At 37.5% G+C, this 22,583-nt stretch overlaps 1 protein-coding gene across 3 annotated transcripts in view; it reads right to left on the minus strand.

The window, feature by feature from the left end:
* NELL2 (neural EGFL like 2) overlaps window positions 1-22,583 on the minus strand; it is a 329,888-nt gene that overhangs the window by 93,060 nt on the left and 214,245 nt on the right. For all 3 annotated transcript variants that reach the window (XM_045462596.1, XM_045462598.1, XM_045462597.1), the window contains one exon: window positions 2,891-3,013. In XM_045462596.1, coding sequence (XP_045318552.1) covers window positions 2,891-3,013 — 123 coding nt within the window. The remainder of the gene's footprint in view (window positions 1-2,890; window positions 3,014-22,583) is intronic.

Below are 22,583 nucleotides of genomic sequence, written 5' to 3' on the forward strand. Positions count from 1 at the left end.
TATTATAACTTCAAATTCATATAATATCTTCCATGCAGGCAAGAAACTTCAACCCAATTTGTAAAACAGTACTCTTTTCAATGGTAAAGAAATATTTCACCTGTGAAATGACACACTAAACTTTCTTTTAACAAAAAGCAGTAATCTTACACAACAGGAAGCACATTAGAATTAGAGTTGCATCTCATTGTCAACCTGAAGAAGAAAAAAAAAAAAAGGCAGCTATCCTAGAGTTTTCTTAAGGAGAAAACCACCATCTAGAGAATGAGATAATGAAATAGGAAATGACTGACTCCTATGAAACTCTGGCCAAAGTGCCAGAGTATTGGAGAAATGCCCCAGCTTTCACAAAATTTCTAAATCAGTCCAAGTGATGAATTGGCCAATGGTTAAGAATTTGCTGTAGTGGTCTTCAGGAAGAGCCTTAGTGTCCTCTACTGAGGACAGGTCAGGATCCAGGATCAGGGGCAAAGGCACTGCAAATCTTGCTGTGTTAGAGTAGGTTTGTAAGTGAGGGGAATTTGTCTGTGACTAGGAAAGGGAGCCAAAATCCGAGCTATTGCAAGTGAGACCTTTTGAGATGTGCCGCCAGATTCAAAGAAGGTGAGAAAAACAAGATGGGTGAGACTGAGTACCCTTAGATGCTTCTGTTTCCACCTCAGCTTATTCTTTGGCTCTGTGAATCTCAGGGGCCATTCCCTGGTCTGTAATGGATGAGTTAGACCAGCTTTTTCTAGGCATTGGGAGAAAAGCTTTCTCGCAATTTTTCTGGCATGTGCTTCCTCTCATTAGTTAGGACGTACTTTCTTTGAGTGGTAAAATGTAGCAATCCAAGATTCTGCTGCTGAGTTAAAGGAAGGGACACAAAGAGGCCATTTAGCTTCTTTGGTCATAAGTCCTAGTCTGTCTTCATCCAAGGCAAAAAGAATACCTAGTCACCAAGGATTTGCAAAGAGATTAAGAATGTAAACCTCGTAAATAATAAAGTGTACATCTCCTAGACCACATGTGTATCTTCTTTGGAGTAATGTTTAAGGACAGAGCACAGGACTCAATGATTCAGATCCTATGTCTACATTACTTATCTCTCAGCGTTTGACATTCCCAGTAGGGATACACACATGAACTGGAGAATCTGTATTCAGGCAGCCTGTTGACTTAACTTCTGGTAAAACTGTATGGATCCATGAAAGTTCTCCTTCCTTCAAAGATAAGAATTACCTATCTGGATCTGCTCATGATTACAAGAGTTCTTTATGCTATAAACATTTGTCACATTAATTAGGAGTCAGAGTGAAATAGAAATAAGAGTGAGAAGTTGGTCTCCCAGATGAAATATTAACTTCTCCCCACCAAGCTCTCAGAATATCTGGGTGCTCTGAGGAAGTCCTAGGCATTCAGTTATACTATGCAATGGACATTAAACTTCTGGCTTTTCTCAGGATTTGTCTAGTATCTCTGAGAAAATCTTTGTGGGATTTAGACCTCAAAGTGAGTAGGCCTTGTTCACATTGCTCTAAATGAAACATTCCCATAGACTTTTATAAACCAGAGTAATCCTCTGGCCCATCGATATCTGCATCCAATGTATTCCTATAAACCAGGTCTTAAGACTCATGCTCAAGGGACATGGTATTAACAACCATCCCTTGTTATTTCCTACCTCCCATATACACAGTGTCATAGAAAATTGATTTTAGCAAACTCCAGGACAATGGACACGTGTGTTTGAGAAATGGGAAGTTTTGAAGCTTAAAATGTTTAAATTATACAAATCATAAATAAATCTACATGACATATACAGAGTATGGACTTTAGCCTATGGGAGTTAGCAGTTTCCAAAATAGAACCTCTATTGTGAAGGAGGAGGTAAGCTCATCTGATAAAAGAAAAGAGGGCACTGGTGAAAGAATGTATCAGGGGACGGTGGTGAAGTACTGTGGGAACATCCACTGACGGAAATGAAAATCTGAGCTCAGCAGGACTTTTAAAAGAATTATTGACTGTCATTGACAAACCAGCTAAAATGGGAAACTATAACATGTGGAGACCCAATATTCCCAGTTAACTTACTACTCAACAGTTCAAAAGAGAGTAGAGGGGTACCTAGGTGGCTCAGTAGGTTGAGCATTGAGCTCATGGTTTCCACTCAGGTCTGACCTCACAATCTGTGGGATCAAGCCCCACGTTGGGATCTGCATTGCCAAGGAACAGCCTGCTTAGGATTCTCTCCCCCCCCTCTCTGTTCCCCTCCCACTCACACACTCTGTCTATTTCTCTCCCAAAATAAAGAAATAAACTTAAAAAAAAAAGTAGAGAAGAAAAACTGTCAGATTGATCCCAAATAGAGGCATTTCCAAGTGGATTTTGCTAAAAGAACAAATAAGTTGACTGTATTGGTGAAAAAAAAAAATAGCTGTCATGTTTGGATTCAAAAACAAGTATTTAAACATGGGAGGAGACTGGTAAACTGAAAGAAAAGGGTCAGAGAAACAGAAGATGAAAGGTCATGGAAGGAACAGAGTGGGCCAACTGGAAGCAGAAGAACTTGGGGTAAGATAATAAGAAGCTGAAGTCTGAGATTTCAAAGATGGAACAGTTCTGTCCAAAAGTGCCCGGGTGTGATTATGGGTGTGGTCTGCTAGACAGGAACAGAGATGGAAACCACTGAAATGGAGGTCAAGGAACAGGAAGCCGACACTGTTTGAACAGTTTGGCTGCTTAAACACTGACCTAACCCAGGGGGAAGAGTATGAGCCATGTTGCAAAGTTCCCAGTGGCTGTGGGAAGTACCCAGAAGGCAGGTAACAGTGATGAGAAGGGGTGGAGGGAGGTGAAGATGGACTGCCTTATCCCTAATGTGAGAGAGGCTGACATTTAAACCTTTTACCTTTGCATGTGGTTCCATTCCCCGTATAGCCTGGCTTGCAAACACAGTTGTGTCCTCCAACGGTATTGAAGCATAAAGCATTTTCATCACAGTTGTGCTGATTTGTGATACACTCATCATGTTCTGAAATGAGGAATACAATTTTGTTACTCAAAGATAGATTTTCCAATGAGACTGTATTTTAAACTACCTGCATCTTGGTTACTGCATGGTATTTCTTTCAAACACAGACCTATACAAAGCCTATGTTAAAGAAGAGCTCTTGTTTTGAAGTACTGCATACTCCTCTTGAAATACATACCTTGCATGCAAAAGGATTTGGACAAAAGACCCACCAAGGAGGAGGAAGGAATGGCAGAAGGGGAGAGGAAAGGGTGGATAACTCTCAGAAGTGTATCCCAGAGCCTCTGTATGCAGTCTCTGTGGTTAATATTTGGGGAGTTATTGTCCTGACATAAATATGCTACCTAATTCTTCCCTGTAACATGAAAAAGGTAATAGGATTGGATGTGAAATATATTGCTTCGTGAATCCTGGCCTGTAGGAAAATGGAGTTAAAGCTCTGGGAATTAGTTAGGATGCAGTTAACACCCACACCCACATGGCCAGGCATAAAGATACACATGCAAACTACTGGGGAATATCTGACCTCCTTAGGAATCTCTCTCCTCAAAGAAAGTATCAGAGTTCTGCTAAATAAGACAACTCGCCTTTATAATATGTGCCAATACATACTTTAAAAGATGCAATCAATATGATACTTCCTTTAACTGTGTACAACTTGACACTTTAGAAAACACTGAATCATCTGCTTCTCCCAGCACCCCTATGAGAGAGGCATAACCAATATCATTATTACCATTTTAAAAATGAGTCCATAGTGGCTCAGAGTGCTTATGTCGCCTGCCCAAGTTCACAGGAGTATTAGGTAACATCAGAATTCTAGCAGAGTGTTCAACAAAAATGTAAACGTAAGGAATAAATACAGTGAAAATGAGAAAGAAATCAGATCTAACATCAAAATCAAAATGAGTAGGAAATGAAATATAAGTGAGGAAACGCTTATGAACTAGTTCAGCAAAATGCCTACAGTGGCACTACTTATTACTTGGTCTCTCACAAAATTATTACGTAGGCCTAAAATTAAATATATGTTTTAATATGCTTATATTAATGGAGCTATTAATTCGCTATGATATATATCATCAAAGCAAAAAGAAATATTTGCTTTTTATTTTAGAACTCTTCGTATTCTGGACAATACATGTATTATTGCAGACAATATATTATAATAGTAATGTATCTGTAAATGTGCTTTGGGCATATTCATTTGAGATTAGACTAAAATCACTGATTTCAACTACTAAAATAGAATGCTCTGTTTTTTTTAAAATAAAGATTAACATTATGCCCTGTGTCATATATAAGTATAAAGTTATAATATTTTGAACTCTAGCCTGGTAATAAAATTCTTAGACATTATTCCCAATAATCTTTCAGAAGAAAGAGAGCTCTCAATCACTAAGGTTTTAGAATTGCATGAATAGATACCTTATCCTCCAAATCCCTGGTTGAATTTCTCCAAATTGTACAGAGTTCCACTGTTATTATCTAGTATCAGAAACTTTCATAGTTATTATAAATTCAAGCACATTGATGGTAACCTAGAAAATAGCCAGATTACAGCTGGGTCTCCTGCTTGGGGCTGTTCTTGGACCACTATAAAATTTCAGAGGGACTGGAATGGGCAGTCCACCTACCTCTGGGGTCAGCTGCCCGAAGCAAAATAAATCTACACTCTGAAGTTTGCACCTGCTGCCCATTTTCTTCCCAGTGCAATTCAAAGTGCTGCAGTTAATCTATAAATCTCTATATGGACAGCCGTAGGCTCTTTAAAGACAGCTGCTGATTGATTTGATGCTGTTTTCATCTCTGCTTTGGTTGTTTTCTTAATTAGACGGAACTCACTGGGTAGAGGAAGGGCCTAACAAGATGCAGTTTAGCACCCAGTATGATGATTCCCATACACTTTAATTAATTACACAAGCCTGTATCTGGTTACCCTGGTTGTCATTTACTCTCGAGACTGCTGAAATGAGTAAATGTGCTCCTAAGCAATTCAAGGGTAAAGACAGTTTTCACGTTTTTAAATACACACCTTTACACATAGTCTTCCCTGTGCCTGAAGTGTCTGCCCCATGGATTCTCCTGGCAAACTCTTATCGCTTCTAAAGATCACACTAAAATGTTGTTTTATGCAAAAATACCCTTTTCTCTCCCTCCTGCAGAGTCAGGGCCTGCTGGCTGTTTTCCTTAGCACCATATACAAGGCTCCGTTATTATATTTTATCATAAATATCTACTTCTCCTTGATTCTCCATCTTCATGCCCCACCAGAACAGTTAATTTTTGGACAACAATTCTGTATTTTTATTTGTATTTCATTTCAGCATTCAAAGAATGTTTCTAAAATAAGTAATTAAAAGAATAATGATCAGAGGGGGCTGGATGGCTCAGTCAATTAAGCATCTGACTCTTGATTTTGGTTCAGGCCATGACCTCACGGTTTGTGTGTTTGTCCCCACGTGAGGCTCTGCACTGAGAGCACAGAGCCTGCTTGGGATTCTCTCTCTCTCTCTCTCTCTCTCTCTCTCTCTCTCTCTCTCTCCCTCTCTCCCTCTCTCCCTCTCCCTCTCTCTCTGTCTTCTTCTCTCTCTCTTTCTCTCTGCCCCCTCTCTGCTCTCTCTCTCAAAATAAATAAACTTAAAAAAATAAAAAGAATAAATGACCAAAGGAAGAAAGCTAGGAAATACTTCCTCTGCCATTATAATTCAAGCCAATCCCAATTTGTTCAGTTGTAGACTAGATGCCAAATAGAAGCTATTGAAAAATCTAAACTTTATTTTTTATTTATTTATTTATTTTACTAATTTTACTACAATCGTGTTTTATTTTATCAGGGATATTTCAGATATTAAGGTAGCAAGACATATTTTGAAAACAAAATATTGATTCCTTTACACTATCACTTTAAAATTCTTTACACCACTAAAATAAACTTGGTTATACTTATAACCATCAACTAAAAGTAAACTGTGACTTCAGGAAAAGCCTTTAAAAATGCCTATGTCTCACAGAAGAATTAAGTTTAGTTTGATAGCCCTCCACAAAACAGAATGTGAATGAAGCAAGGAGCAAATATTCTATAAGGTCATCTCGACAAATAGTTAATTATTGCTGCTGTATATCCAGTTTTGGTCAAATGTCAACTTCTTACCCCTTCCCTGACTCACATATCCCTAAGGACTCCACCAGCAACCTCTCCATTTTTCATGCTCCCTCTAACATTTGTAACATACAATAAGTTAAATTAAATAAAATCAGGAGGGAAATATTAAGAAAAAATTTAAATCAATATTATGTCACAATGTTTGAGAAGAGGCATGGCAGGATGTAGTAGTAAATGAATTCCAATTTTTCTCTCATGTATATTGAAAAGCAGACATTTCAGATCTGATGTTCACAATATCCAGTTCCTAGGAATTAATGCTATTTGCACATCTTCAGGTAAACCTTTCATTGTTCGTGTGACATGACAGTATGACGGTCCAGGTAAAAGCTAGGATTGAAACCAAATACACTTCTCTCTAACTGTTCTTCATTAAAAATATTAGCATATGGTTATTTTAATCAAAATTTATCACATTTTCTATCTATACATTTAAAATTTAAATTAAATGGAAAAAAAATAAACAAACATGTAGAAAGGAAACACCACAACTCAAACAACACTAAACAAAAGTAATGTGGTTGTCAATTATTACAGTACATTAAATATAGAATCAATGACTGTACAATAATAGTGGGGAAAAATTTTTCCTATGTGCCATAATTGCCATGCACCTTTATGTACTATATAAAACTGATTTCATACCAATGACAAGGGTCAATATATTAAAATTCCTCTATATAAAAAGTGATAATATGTACACTTAGATTTATCTAAATGCAAATGTCACACAGAAATAATATTTTAGTCTCACTGATCAACCCCTAACCTGAGTAGCTTAATGTCTCTAAAATCATTTTAAGACTCCACACCCAACAGGTCATCTGGTCATAGTCGGACTTAAATTGGGCTTGAAATTTGGTATTCATATTGAGCTGTTTCTAGAATGAATGAACTATCTAGGGACATAATGGCCATGTTAAAATTCACATAGCTTTTCTTACAATGATATCAACACAGACATACAATACACATAGCACATGTTCTCTTCAAGGATTTCACTATGATACAAAATGCAAATACTACAGAAAAACAGGAGTGAAAAGTAATTTAAATATATCTACAATTTGATTTAATACAATTTTTATTCAAGGTCTGTTGTATATTAAGACTTTTGCAGGATTAAAAATGTGATTATAAATGGTAGCTCCCTCAAAAGCTTATAGTTTAGTTGGGGAGATAACACAAAACCACAAGTGCCACATGAGGGCATTGTTAGAAATACTGAAGTAAGGAAGAAACCTGTTTACAGAGGGCTGCAGAGAACAAAGAGGGAAGAAGTCATTTCTAGTTGGGTCAGATAGGATTTCAAGAATGACTTCATGGAGAATGGAGCATTTGACATGGATATTTTTATGTATGTAGGGAAGGTGCAGATTCCAAATTGAAATAGTATTCATGTATTTTGCTCCTTTTGTTTTGGAATCTTGAGCCTCTTACAAATTTGAATCAACCTGAATGATGTGTAATAATCGTAGCTACAATTTAGTGCTTATGACATACCACACACTTTGTAATATACACTATCTCATTTAATAGGAGATATTTCATTTAATATCTTCATATTAATTAGGAAACATCATCACTATTTAAAAAAAGAAAATTAAACTAGGCTTGAAGAGGTTAAGTGGCTTTTCTGAGATCACACAGCTAGTAAGTGGTCGAGTTGTGAATCACAACATCTGACTCCTAAATCTAGGTTATTGACTGTCATGTGGTAGGGCTGCCTGAACATATTTAATGTGTGTGTGTTGCCTAATGTGTTTTTTAATCACATTATGTGATTCTTTGCACAATGTGTTCTTCTTTGCAATTGTCTAGAGGTTTGGTTTTTTTTTAATTTATTAAATCGTTTTAATGTTCATTTTTAAGAGAGAGAGACAGACAGATTGCGAGCAGGGGAGGTGCAGAGAGAGAGGGAGACACACAATCCGAAGCAGACTCCAAGCTCTAAGCTGTCAGCACATAGCCTGACTTGGGTCTTGAACCCATGAACTGTGAGATCATGACCTGAGCTGAAGCCAGACACTTAACTGCCTGAGCCACCTCAGCGCCCCCAGAGGTTTTGGGTTTTAATGTTTATACCATTTAATGTCTCCTTGTCATATGTGGAGTCCTCCATTGCTTCACAAGTAGGAAGTTATCTCTTTTTTTGTATTATCTAGTATTTTTAACACTTTAGGGCTAAGCACTGAGGTACCTTCTGTTCATACTAAAATCTATATTTTCTCAAGATTGAGAGAAGCTTTTAAAAGAAAAGGAAGATACCAATATGGCTAAGTGCAAATGTCTGTAAAACAAAGTGACCAGCTCACAGAACTTAGACTCAAGCACTCATTCCTCCAACTCAAAAATCTCTGGAAGCTCATCATTAACGCAGTTTGGCAAACAGACATCTCCAGTATCCAGGAGTCCTCTCCTCTGACACCTGGTCGGGCCCCTGTAACAAAGCCCACCACTTCTGGATAATTCTGCTTTACACCCCCCAACAATATACTAGATCCTCTGACTGACACCTTTATACTGTAGATTCTGCTCTTCTGGTAACAAATTATAATACACCTTCACGGCAGGCCCACTATTCTCACAGAGCCTTTCTTTTCCTCTGATGGATTTTTTTCAGTTATAAGAATTATATTGTTAGGCTGGATCTTCTACTCTCCTGTCCAAATACAGAAATGTTGGGAAAACAGCAGCTATCATAACATGTAGGTGTGCCACAAAGAAAGCTTCTTCGCTCTCCCTGACCCAAGTGTTTCCTGGAATATAAATTTACAATGAGTAAATTCTCTCCTAGACCGTGGCAGGATAAGGCTCTAAACATAGTGACAACCTACCTCGGGTCTTAACTATTATCTGCTTATTAGAAACCTGAGAACAAGCTCGCTCAGGCTTAAGCCTGAATAAATCTTGGAGCAAGGAAGTCCACAGCCTGTAAAGTACTCTTGAGAAGCTGTTAAATAAAAACCATCAAACTATTTGTTTAGAAGGATGACTTATCTCAAACATATAGAGTTGCTTAGTCATTTTCCTCTTATATTTCAGTAGACCAGATTGCTTGCCTTAGGACATCCATGAGCTTGCTAAAACTCATCCACGAACTTCACTCCTAAGTGTTCTTACCAAAATAAGTTTGTAGTTACCTACACTGGCTAGTGAAGAGGAAGAGAACAAGATAGTCCGTGGGTCTATAATACTGAGACCTCTTATTTTACTCTAAAAAGAATAGCAACACAGTGAGTCCTCAGATAAAATATGCCATATCTATTGAGCAAACTAAACAACTCTTTGGATTTGCCCCAGCTCCTTACTACATTCACACAATAATCATTCTATGGCAGATCTTGTCAAAATGAACACAAACTGAATCTAAAGAATGTTTTGTATTACAATTCAACAATTGGCAGAGGGCTTGGGGGTCTATTAAAAAGAACTAGAATTGCCTCCTTCCCTCTTCTTCCTCCTTCCTCCCCCACCCCCCATATTTAATGGTCTGGTATATGAAGAAGTTGTGTTTGCTGCCACCAACAATATATATGCCTACAATCAAAACATGCATGCCCTCGTGCCTATTCAATCTCAGGGACATTGTTACAATTCATTGAATGGTTTAAAATGTCCTCCATCAACTGTTCTGTACTAGGACTGTAACTCAGTGTAAAGGACAATGAAGGAAAAAATGGGAAAATTATGTACTATTTTAAAGAGCAATAGCAGGGAGGCAGTGTTATACGGAAGTTTTCTAGACAGGCTTGACTTTTGATGCCATTTTAACCTAGTTCTCACTGGCCTTGAGAAAGTAAGCCGATCTTCCTAAGTTTAAAATGAGGAGATTGAGACCTATATTAGAACTATTGTGAAGAGTAAATTTGCATGATGAGTATAAAGACCCTGGCAAATAAGAGTCACTTGATAAATATTAGTTACTTTCTCATCGTATTATCTACTTCCGTGGCAAATTTTATTTTGCCTCTATTAGCCATACAATGTCCTTTCTTTTCTGTTTCAGTTCTGTGGAGAAAATGTAAATGTCTCACAGAGCTTTCTCTTTTCATAATCTTTTCTGAAATCAAATGAATTTCAGACATTTCTCTGATTTCCAAAATGCACTACCTTCAATGGTTATGTCAGGAAAAAAGACGCCTGCTATCATACTTACCAAAAGCTGTTCTTTTTGTTTCTTATGATTACCTTCCTTATTCACTTTATATTAGAGAAAAAAATCTATCACAGTGTCACTTTAATGGAAATCTAATTTTAACACTGTTAAAGGGACTACAAGAAACTATACTTTAACCCTATTCAGTGGCCACATTAGCAGCAAACCAACTAAAACTCATTTTTAACACCCAAGTATTTTTTATTCACTACTCAAGTTTCCTGTTCACTGACCACACCAATTCAGTACTGACTTCTTGTTATTCCTCAGTTTGTTTGGCATCTAGGAATTTGTTCAGACTTCTTTTCTCTGACATGCTTGGCTTATTTTCTTCTAGTCCTTTCACTGGTACATTCAGCCTCTCTTCCTAATACTTATTTGATCAAGAATCTGAACAACTAACGCCCATGCAAATTTCCTCTGTATCTTTACAATAATTTTGGAAGGTAATCCAAATTGATTTTACAGCAAAAAAACCTGCTTTGCTTTTTTTCTGGTGTTTCATGAGATTATATTTGTCCAAACACATTGTCAGGCAACAAGATTCTTGTAACTATCAACAAATGATTTGTATTTCTGAATATTTCTGAAGCTTCTCTATGTTATTCTAGTCTTTTGATTATTCTAGCCTCTAGAGGATGCAAAGATGCACGAACTGGGATTCATGAACTCAATGAACTCAAGAGACTTTTGAACTATTAGAGAATTGATGATATGAATAGATAACTATGATACATTCTTGAACTTGTTTAGTGCTTTAAGAGAGAAAACAATAGTAATAGTAAAAATAATGCCATTAGCTAATTGCTAAGTGCTTACTAGATGCTATAAAGCACTGTACTAAGTGTTTTATGTTCATTATCCCCTTCAATCTTCACAGAAACATTTCCTGGAAGGCACTATTATTACTCCTGTTTTACAAATGGGAATATAGAGCTTTCTTAGAGAAAATACGTATCTTGCCCAATGTCATGTAACTTTGAAGTGACAAGGCCAGAATTTGCCTTCAGTGTTTGAAAAAGCTACAAGTTATCAACAATGATCTCTTGAGACTTAAAGAAGGAGAGATGAGGATTAACTGAGGGGTCTAGGGAAGTATTGTGTAGGAAATAGGCCAAACAAGTGAGTCTTGAAAGATAGGAGCAGTTTTAACAGGAAAAGGGTAAAGATGGAAAAGAGCATGTCCTGTGGGGAGAGAACACAGGTGCAAAAGGTCAAAAGCATGAGCTGTGGCAGGGTCCTGAAGTGGCTGAGCAGGCACAAGTGAGGAACAATAGGGAATAATGAGGAATCAGTATGGACTGGGTCAGGAACACCACATGATTTTTATCTGGTGGCAATAAGTTGCCACTTATCTGGTGGGCAATAAATAGCCTCTTCCAAATAAGAGGCATGATAAAATGGGAGTTGAGTTTTAGGGAAATTAACAGCAATGTGTAGAGGAGGAGAGACCAACTTCCCCTAACAAATTGGGTGTTCTATGTTAGCAAGCCAGCATTGTTCTCTCTCATTTTAGTCCTTCTTTATTCCTTTCAGTTTTTTCCTTTTGAGTCAGAGTTAGGTTACTACTGGGAGTTGTGACAGGAGTCTGTGCAACACTGAGAGGTGAAGCAAAAGGATAAGGAGGAGGAGAGCGATAGGCAAAAAACAAATAGAAAATGAGTGCTTATCACCTGGCAAGCACTGTGCTGAGCAATGTATGTGCAGCATGAGGAAGTACTACAGGAGGGAGGAAGAATGGTTGGGAAGTAAGTGCCACATCATAAGGTCCAAAACCCTTGTCATTCATTTTCTGTATCCCAATCCCTATGCTTCTCTGGAATGAAACTATGTTAAAGAGAGGGAATGAAGAAGAATGGATAAAATGATGGTGGAAGGGGAGTCAATTTACGCGTACAACTGATGAGCCCCACAGTGAATCAATTTTTGAACGAGGAGGAAGAGAGGCATTGCAAATAAGTCAGGTTTCTTTTTTTTTTAATGTTTATTTTTGAGACAGAGAGAGACAGAGCATGAATGGGGGAGGGGCAGAGAGAGAGGGAGACACAGAATCTGAAGCAGGCTCCAGGCTCTGAGCTGTCAGCACAGAGCCTGCCACGGGGCTCGAACTCACGGACCGTGAGATCATGACCTGAGCTGAAGTCGACGCTTAACCGACTGAGCCACCCAGGCGCCCCAAAATAAATCAGGTTTCAAACCTGGGCAACTGGGAGTGAGATGGTGGTGAGATGAATAGAAGAGGGTTTCTTACTTTTAGGAATTTTGTTATTCTCGTTCTTGTTTTGGTCTGGTCTGGTCTGGTCTGGTTTGGTTTTTATGGCAAAGAAGAAAAATAGAATTAAGAAGTCAAACTATAAAAGCAAAGATCATATTAGGAAAGTGAACTTCCTCTACTGGTGGTGACAATACACTGAGTAAATACTCACTAGTCAACATCTGTGTCAGATAACCACCTAGATAGCAAACCTTAGATATAATTCATCAATTACCCCCAACATCCAACACAATGACTGGCACAAACTAGTCTCCAGTGAATATTTGTTAAATAGTGAGTCAATAACTATAAAGTATATCTCAATTAAACATGCAAACTATTTAGAGATTTGCTAATGCAAAATATTCAAGATATTCTGTGGTGACAGTGTGCACATCTCCTGCTTTCTCTTCCATTCCACTCAGCAGCTATGCTGCTCTTTCTTCACATGCCTGCCCCATACTCTCTCTCTCACTTGTGGCACATAACCCCATCAATAACTTCACAAAAGACTATCCAGGTCATCAGGGAAGAATACTCTCAGATTTCCCACCCACAGGTGAATCTGTACCTAAATCTATCCTTAAGGCTTTCTTCCTCCCAAATCAGGAATGTGGGGGGGTCACCAGAGACTTCCCGTCCCCCAACTACCACATCTGGGGACCAATTCATCTGGATTCTACGTCCTTGACTGTTCTCATTTCCACAGCCCCCATCCCTGTCTTCATTCTGCTACTCTTAAGTTGTTAAAATTTGGGCATGAAATATTTCCTTTGGAATATTGCAATAGCTTCACGATGACAACACTGTCCCCAGTTTGGTACGTCTCTAAACCATTGTTATAATGACTTTTCAAATAAAATCTGATCTTCTCTATCTCCCTCTTCCCCATTCTCTCTTCTTCTCTCTTAATCTTTTTTGTTCTTACTAGCCATCAAAGCACCACCTACTCATCAAGATTTCATTATGACACTTTGCTCTCACCAAAGTGCACCATTTAAAACTCTCCCATTGCATCATTTTTACATAATATCATTTACTGAGACTCTTCTAAAGGCCCACCATCATACCAGTCAATCCCTGTATATTTCACATAGGTCTCTGCTTTTTGCCCAGAAAGCCCGTCCTCATTTTCTTTGCCCAACTCTCCTATTCACCTCCCATTCAGACCAAACAATGCCTCCTTCTTTAGAAAACCTTTCTTAAAACTTACATAAGCCCCATACTATTTGTGCTCAATTCCATCATAACATTTGGATGCTAGAATATATTGTAGTTAAGACTATGGACTTTGGAGTCAGATGGTCTCTGATCAAATCCTGACTCTGCCTTTTACTACCTGTCAGATCTTGAGCAAATTATTTAACCTCTTGAAATTACAGTTTCCTCCTCTGTTAAATGGACTAATAATAATGGTACACAAGTAAAATCTCCAGAAGGATCCGGGACAATACTCAGTAATCAAACAAATATTTCTGTAGTAGAAATATGACTATTCATATCAAATTGGATAAACAATGATGAGAAATAGCATCATATCAGATTAAAGTTTGCTTCCAAATGAATTTTGAAAATAAACATTCAACTTCTAGAGCTGTCTGGAGGTTTTGAAGTTCAGAACTGTAGATAAGGGATTGTGGACTTATATGTTCTTCATAGAGTTGCAAGGATTAACTAAGGTAATGTATGGAAAGCACTAACTATGTTTCATGAGTTAGTATTAGACTAGCCCTTATCACGCTGTCAGGGATCGTTAATTGTCTTATCCACCCCCCCATTAGTCAATATACTTCTTAAAACGGAGAATTTTTATTATAGATATTTCAATCCTTAGTCCTTGCCATAACACATGACACATTTTAGGCACTTGGTAAATGTACATGAATGAATAATAGGCTTCAATCTATTAAAAAAAAAATCAGTGCTTTCAGCTTCTCAGAGTATTTCACATCTGATATTTTACATTTCACACTGTATTCACCCAAAATCCATGTAACTTGTCTGGGATTTATAATTTACAGCAGTATTTATGCATCGCTTAAGAGACCATGAGACCTTCACCAAAGCAAAAGTTCAAGTTTGTTGCTCCTCTGTTTTCATGTCAGTGCTGCCCCCTAATTTGGTAAGAGGCATGTGTTTCCATTTATTTAGACTTTTTGGAAAGAAAGGAAAAGTGTTCATTAAGCTAGTGAAACTTCTGCCAGAAGAGAAATCATCCTCACCTAACACCATGTAATCTAGTCCTTCACTGAAAGCTCTAAGGCCCGCCCTGCTTTAATACCTACTAAAAAACCCAATAAGATTAACGAGTATATTTGACACACTATACCAGAACAAGAGTTTCAAAACAAAACAACATACAATATAAAAAAGGAATTTTTAAAATATAAAATTATTGAAGAAAAACAATCTTAGTGTTTCAACCTGGATAGCCTTCCCACTGAAGTTTAAGATGAGCTTAGAAGAAATCCACACTTGGATCAAATGCTATATTCTGACCTTATAACTTCTTACAGAAAATAAAATGATTCCTCAGATTTTAAAGGGTTGGGACTATGGGACAAAGGAGATCCATCAACCTTTTCACTCGGGGGCTTAATTTTTAAAATGAGCTTCATTTCAAAATCCATCTCTCTTCGAGCATGCTATTTGAGTTTCTACCACAGCAAAATACAAGATACAAGACGATTTTCAGGTCCAAATGATTATATATATATATATATATATACATATATATATATATATATATATATATATATATATATATAGTTTAAGTATCCTTAATAAAACATAATAAGATATGGATATTTTTGTGTACCTTTATGTCATGCTTCTATGTGTGCAGTGTAAAGTGATTTAACTAGCTTTGACATTTTTAAGCTAATATCTTTTAATATCCTTTCATATTTCTAATTGTAATAATGTTTACTAATATTACAGATATGTGTTAAGTTTTACCATGCTTATATAAGAGTTGTGATTGTTGTAAGATGAATAAGGCAGAATTCTTATCGTGAAGATATTTAAAGATGTTCCCTCATAAAAATAATACACATAATTGTATGTCTTTATGTGTATGCATGTAGGTGTATGTGTGTGAATGTATTATGTAAGAGTCTGTGTATATGCACATGTATGTATGCATATAATTTCTCTGCCCTGGATATATAAAGATGTTAGGTAGCAAGTTGGTATCTCATTTACACCTGTGTTTTGTTTAGTTCTTGAGAGGCAGGAACCAACTTAGGAGTATAGCAAAATCTTTTTTCTGTCATTTAGAAAGCCACCTTTTTTTAAGATCCAAAAAGGATTTTCTCCTCTGACAATATAGTTAGAGTGCCTCTTCTTTTTTACAGTCTATTCTTTTCAGAAAAGACTTTGAAATGGCTTTTATTCTAAACTTCATTCTGAATCACTCACTTTTACTTGATGAGTTCCCTTCAAATGTAGTAATTCTTTTCTCACTGTTTCTCACCAAGGGGCCTCTTGTCCCAGAAATCACCGCAAGTGTTCAGAGGAGTTTGAGAAAGACTTTCCTCTGTCAACCATGTGTCATCAGTCACCTTCCCTGAGTAGCGTGCACCCCATCTGAACAAGCTGACAACGCTTCCCTTCTCTTTATGCCCATTATTTGTCCTTGAGCCTTTGGTCTCCAGGATCCCAATCAGATTGCTGCGTGGATGTGATTGGAAATTTGACCTCAAGACCAGAAGATGTACAGCTCCAGGAACAACAGCACAGCAAGTGGAGGTGAATCTGGAGCCTACCTGTCCTAACTTTCCCTTCTCCTTTGAGAACTTGTCTTATGACATCTCAGCTTCCTGCCCTTGCTTCCCAATTGCAAACTTTCCTTTCCTTCCTCTTCAATTTACTCATCCTGCTTTCTTTCATTCTTCACAGTATCAATTATAAGTTTTGAAAAATTTCAACTTGTAATCTTCTCCCTGACTGCAAGTGTATATTTTAATTACAATCCGCAATGTCCTGCTCAGGGGAAAACACTTGCTCTTTGTATTCACCGCTCTCATTCTTCCCTCCTCTAATTATACCCAGCGCCTCCCTCATCTCTGCCTTCTTTCCTCTCCTCTCTTCTCTGGGGGCCTGGATCTGGTACAAGTGGCACGGAAATATATTTAAAGGCTCCTGCTTTCAGTGTTATTTAAACATGTTCCACATATCTTCCCACAAATGATAAAATCCATTCACTCAGAAGGTCCCCTTTAAGATAAAGTGGGATAAAGGAGGAAGGCAAGAGGCAAAATGGAAATACTTGCAGTTACCAAGGAATAGCAGGCTCATATAGCATGCTGGGCCTCTGTGGCAGATCAACCCAGTGGAGTATCACTTACTTCCCTGTTGACTGGTTCTGCTTCTCTGTCTTCTAATATGGTGTCTGCATTCTCCATCCTCAACCCATTATACTCCAAGACAAGATGATAAACTAAATATGGACTGAATATTTGCATCTTCCCAAAGTTCATATGTTGAAGCTCAACCCCCAGTGTGGCAATTTTAGGAGGTGGAGCCTTTGGGAGATGATTAGCCACGAGGGTGGAAACTTCACAAATGGGATTAGTGTCCTTACAAAAGAGACCCCAGAGAGATCCCTCACCCTTTCCACCTACACAGAGAAGTCAGGCATCTATGAACCAGGAAGTTGGCTGTCACCAAACAACAATCTTGCTGGCGCCTTCATCTTGGACTTCCCAACCTCCAGAACTATGAGAAAAGGGATGTTTGTTGTTTAAGCCACCTAGTCTATGGTATTTTGTTATATCTGTAACAAAGACACTAAATCAAAGTGATTATTTTGAAAGTGAGATATGACCATTCTTAAAAGTCTGAGATCTAGGAAAAACAAAATGATGGGATCATGACTGGAAACCTTTGAGAAACAGAATCCTCTAGAAGGAAACATGTAAACCATTCAGATATGCATACATACATACATACATACATACATACATTTCTGAATACCTGAATGTTAGGAAAAGTGCAATACTGATGTTAATTATATATTTATTTTTGGGAACAGGAAGATAGGAGGATCACAGAGCATTATTTGTCCTCTTTCTTTAAATTCCCATTCCCTTTACTACTACCTCATGGCTTTCGTAACTCAGCATCTTTGCCTAACCTGGTTTCTTAGCTTGCTGTGCTTCCCTCTATCTTGGCACTGAACAAACACCCTGGATTGCTATTGTCTATTTATTTACCACTCTTTGCTTCTAGGTCATGATCTCCTTAATGACAATAAAGATGTGTTTTGTTTTTATATCCCAACTGACATAACAAGGAATAGTTACAGTTAGTTCTGCCATAATGGGTACCAATCAATTTCCTAGTTGTCCCTGCCCATCTAGGTGAGGATAGAATGTACATTTGAAGTGAAAATGTAGCTTTGAAAGAAGGAGACCCCTAGTTCCCTAGTCAAACATATTATCACCATCATGCTTTCTGTGGGTACTTCTGCTATACCCTGAGTGTTTGGGAGCATGCCTGACTGGAAACTAATGCTCCTTCTTGGTTTGTTGATTGAATGTTTCCATGCATAAAAAAATATGAATCAGTTTGGCATGATATACCAACAGAAGAGAATATTCCATCTAGAATGTTATACGAAGCTCCAGGCCTGCATGCTGAATACTTGCAACAAAAGGCTTTCTTCAGGTCTAATTGGATTTATATTCCTGAACTCTCCTCTCTCTGTCCCTGTTCAACTATTCTAGAGAAAAAAAACCTAGAAAAGTGTTCATTTTTCTGTATTTAATCAAATCCAGCAACACATTTTCGTATCTCAAAATCTTTCCTGAGTTGGGCTAAAAAACTCAAGCTTACCAGCACAAATGAAGTTAGCATTTTTCTCCTTCCTTGAGATTATTCCTGCCAATTCTATATCATCTAAGGTAAAATGGAACTCGAAGATAATTTTTAAAAAAGAAGAAATGATATTAAAATAACTTCAGTTGTGATCATTCATCCTGTCTAACATCTCTACAAAATATTTTCCCTGTAAGTTTGAAATTGCATGATATTTTTAAGTGGCCATACAAACACCAATTTATCTAGTGTTAAAATGCAAATACACCCACCTCTAGCCTTCTTATTTCATACAGCAAGAATGATTCTTTCAAAACTTAAAGTGATCATGATATTCCTCTTGCTCTCAACCCTTCCCTGATTTCTCCTCACTTTTTAAATACAGTTTAAAGGCTTTGCTATGGCTACAGTGTCCCAGTGAAGCCATCCTTTACCTCTCCCCACATCCCAGCCACACTGGCCTCTCTCTGGCCCTTGAACAGACAAAATACCTCACTGTCCCTCCTCTTGAGATGCTATTAACCCAAATGTTTTCATGGCTCACCAGCTAATTTATTTTAGGCCTCAGAGGGCGCCTCCTCAGAGAGGCTCTGTCTCACATCCCTTTCTTACAGGATTCCTTATTCACAGTGCTGTCTGTTATACTCTTTGAAATTGTTGACAGTCTGTCTTCCTCATTAGACTATAAGTTTCATGAGGGCAGAGACCCTAATTTGTTCACTGGTGGAACTACACCTAAAAGAGAATTTATTCCCGGTAGAAACAAAAATTTAAAAGGGAAGTTGAACTTTAGAGGTTGCATCTTTCACAGATATTCTATTGACCACATGAAGAAACTGAGTCTCCAGAAGATTAAATGAGTTCTCCAAGGTCACAGTTAATAAACAGCCGAACTGGATCTTAGTTGTAGTTACTTCTGGCCCAAAAGCCTTTGATTGTAAGAAACAAACATGAAAGAAAGGAATGTCCGTGCTGACTTCCAACTTTTCAGAAATTTACACTTTTTATTTTCTAGAAAAGTCTATCAAATCCGTAATAGTTTTTAATCTCAGTTTATCTTTGTTTTTCTTCCCTTCACCAAGAGTAAGTCCTAGTGTGGTTTTGTAAATCCCAGAACGTGAAAGCTAACAGGGTGTGACAGCTGGTATGTCCCATGCTCCTCACATTCAGTGGTCTGTAACAGGGTAAATGACACAATTACCTACTGTAATTACTGCTGCTGACAATACAGTTTCCCTGGTGGATGCTTTATGAAATTCAGAACTGCTTTTCTTGTCACTCCAATCCAAATCTCTGCCTACATATTTCGGACAGTATTTTGCTAAACAAATGTATAAAAATTAAAGCCCAAATCTAAATGGACATTTATTACTTAGCATAATTCAAGTACTGTGTATGCATTCTGCTTTAATCTAATTTTTTGCACCAAAATGTAAATCTTTTTAACAAGGTTTTGCTTTAAATCAAGCATCGGTTCTCATTGGTTATAAACACACACAAAATGCTTCCTAGAAAAATAGATACACCAAAAAAGTCAGAACTGAATAAACAAAGCACTGGCCAAAATCCTGGTCTAGAGCAGACTGCTATACATCAAACTTGTTACTTATTTCATTTCAACTATAAAGACACTTGAGAATATATACAGACACAAACAATTATAATAGTTGACTGTTCTAAGTTTGGCTGCCAGTCAAAATCCTTCACAAATTACAGGTAGGCTGTCAAAATAAAAGATGAAAATGCAAAGGGACATAGTTGTCTGCATATATATAACTTGTTTTACTTTAAATTTTTTTTTAATTTTTTTTTCAACGTTTATTTATTTTTGGGACAGAGAGAGACAGAGCATGAACGGGGGAGGGGCAGAGAGAGAGGGAGACACAGAATCGGAAACAGGCTCCAGGCTCTGAGCCATCAGCCCAGAGCCCGACGCGGGGCTCGAACTCACGGACGGCGAGATCGTGACCTGGCTGAAGTCGGACGCTTAACCGACTGCGCCACCCAGGCGCCCCTTTAATTTTTTTTTTAAAGTCCAATGAGTTCTTTTTAAAAGTCCAAACTCCCATTCTAAGGCTGAGATTAGCAGATTGAATACCTTAAGCATAGTATTAAAAAGCATCTCACTCACAGGAAAAAAAAAAAAAAGCATCCCATTTAGGAGAAAGTAGTACAAATTCTTTTTGCAAACACATTCAAGGAACACACCCTTTTCTCCCTGTGGATAACACCAATATGTTAACAGAATTACATTAGTAACCAGATGATTTTGATTTTGCAAATTAGTGGTTCCTGCTTTAATGATGCAATATATTCCTGGAAACCACACCAGAAGGCTGATTATTATTAAATGGGACTAATCATGTTCTTATTGGGTTCACATGTTCTACCACAGTTTGGCATCATCAGCAGAAACAGAAAAATAAATGGGTGAGGAGGTCAAAAGCAAAGGACGTGTGCCTGATAATCAATGCTGAATATGCTCTGCAGTGAAAAGAGGGCTGATATGGAACTCAAGTACCCAGTGACTTGAAACAGTGATCTTTATTCCATAGTGACACAGAAGAATTGGGCACCTCTTAACTTTTAAATTTAATATTCTTTGTTCTTTGTGACAAAATCAGAGCAAACAAGTGCTATACGAACCTCAAGATGGAAGTACTATATGGATATCAAGAACTGTAAGTCAAGATAAGGATACAAATCTCTGTATACAGAGCAATGTAGTAAGAGGAGAAAATTTTACATTTTAAAATCTAACAACATGCAATGTTAGTTAATGATACCATCGATGTTGTAGAATCACTTCTGGAAGTGAAAGCAACGGTAAATCAGTAAATCCTATCTGAATTTTTTAGACTTTGCTGTTATCCAGTGGTTGCTAAAGAATCACAGCACACCCGCCCATATGGCAGACAGTGGTAAACCATTTAGCTTGCCATATGACACAATCAAGGTCAAAATGCAACCTCATACAAGCTGAGATTGAAGTGACTAAATCTGTTATTCCAATCTTCAATCCCATTGTACCCCCTATGTAACTCTCCCAACCAGAGAACTGCCCCCAGTTATTGGTCAGCATTTTGTTTCAGGGTATTTGGAACTGCTAATTTCTCTATCTGCAATGTTCTTTTTCCTCCCTCATAAACCCAGTGACGCCTTATCTGATCACCTAATCTAAGTAGGTCCCCAGTGCTGGCATCCATAACACAGCTTCATGGGAAATAATTATTAGCATTTTAGAACATTGATCCACTCTTCTGTTTACTAGTCCTCTACCCCCCTAGATGGCAAAGTCTATCAGGAACTAGGTGACTAGCATTGTGCCCAGCCCAGAGCAGGCTTTCAATTGATATGAGCTGGATCAAAGTAACCTTTAGACTAAAGGGCTTCCCCCACACCCTGCCTTTGATCATACTTCACAACTCGAAATTTGAAATTTTCTAGGTCTGGAGACTAGTAAATACAAAGTTGAGGGATAAGACTAACAGCTTCTCCTTTCAATGAAGAATAATTGCATAATATCAGGTTTTTATTTGAATGCAGTTACATTTCAAGAGACATGATATTTTATGAAGCATATCTAAATTTGGGTAAAATACAGTCCAATAATATAATTTCATTCTACTGTATTAATTTTACTTAAGAGTGAGAACTATTTCTATAAAAGTAGCCTAAATTATAACGTTCAAACTGAAGTATGAAAGGATATAATTTCAGTTACAGCATATTAACAGAGTCCACTGTAAAACAAATTACTGGATTAGCAAGATTTTATGTATCCTCAAAAAAATTACCTCAGAATAATAGGAAAAAAAAAGTCTATTGAAAATATATACCCTATTGATAGGATTATCAACAGAATTATCTAAAACCAGATCCGTTTTTAGAGAATTAAAATATGAAGACTCAGTTAAAGAAATACTATGTCTACGAGTAGGACACAGGGCTGTGTTGTTCCTGCAGTAAAGAATCAGAGGCAGGGGCATCACAAAGATGCCAGAGGCAAGTTGGTTTGGAAATGTACAGGATGTCACCTTTATAGTCACATATTAATACAAGGTCTTCATTGACAGACTCCACATTTCAGAGATGCATTGGGCACATACAGTGAAATAATACATTAGTAACTCTCTGGCACTTCTGGGTTAAAAGGTTATTTTCCTCATTC

This window comes from Leopardus geoffroyi, chromosome B4, assembly GCF_018350155.1.
Source record: "Leopardus geoffroyi isolate Oge1 chromosome B4, O.geoffroyi_Oge1_pat1.0, whole genome shotgun sequence".
Taxonomy (NCBI): domain Eukaryota; kingdom Metazoa; phylum Chordata; class Mammalia; order Carnivora; family Felidae; genus Leopardus; species Leopardus geoffroyi.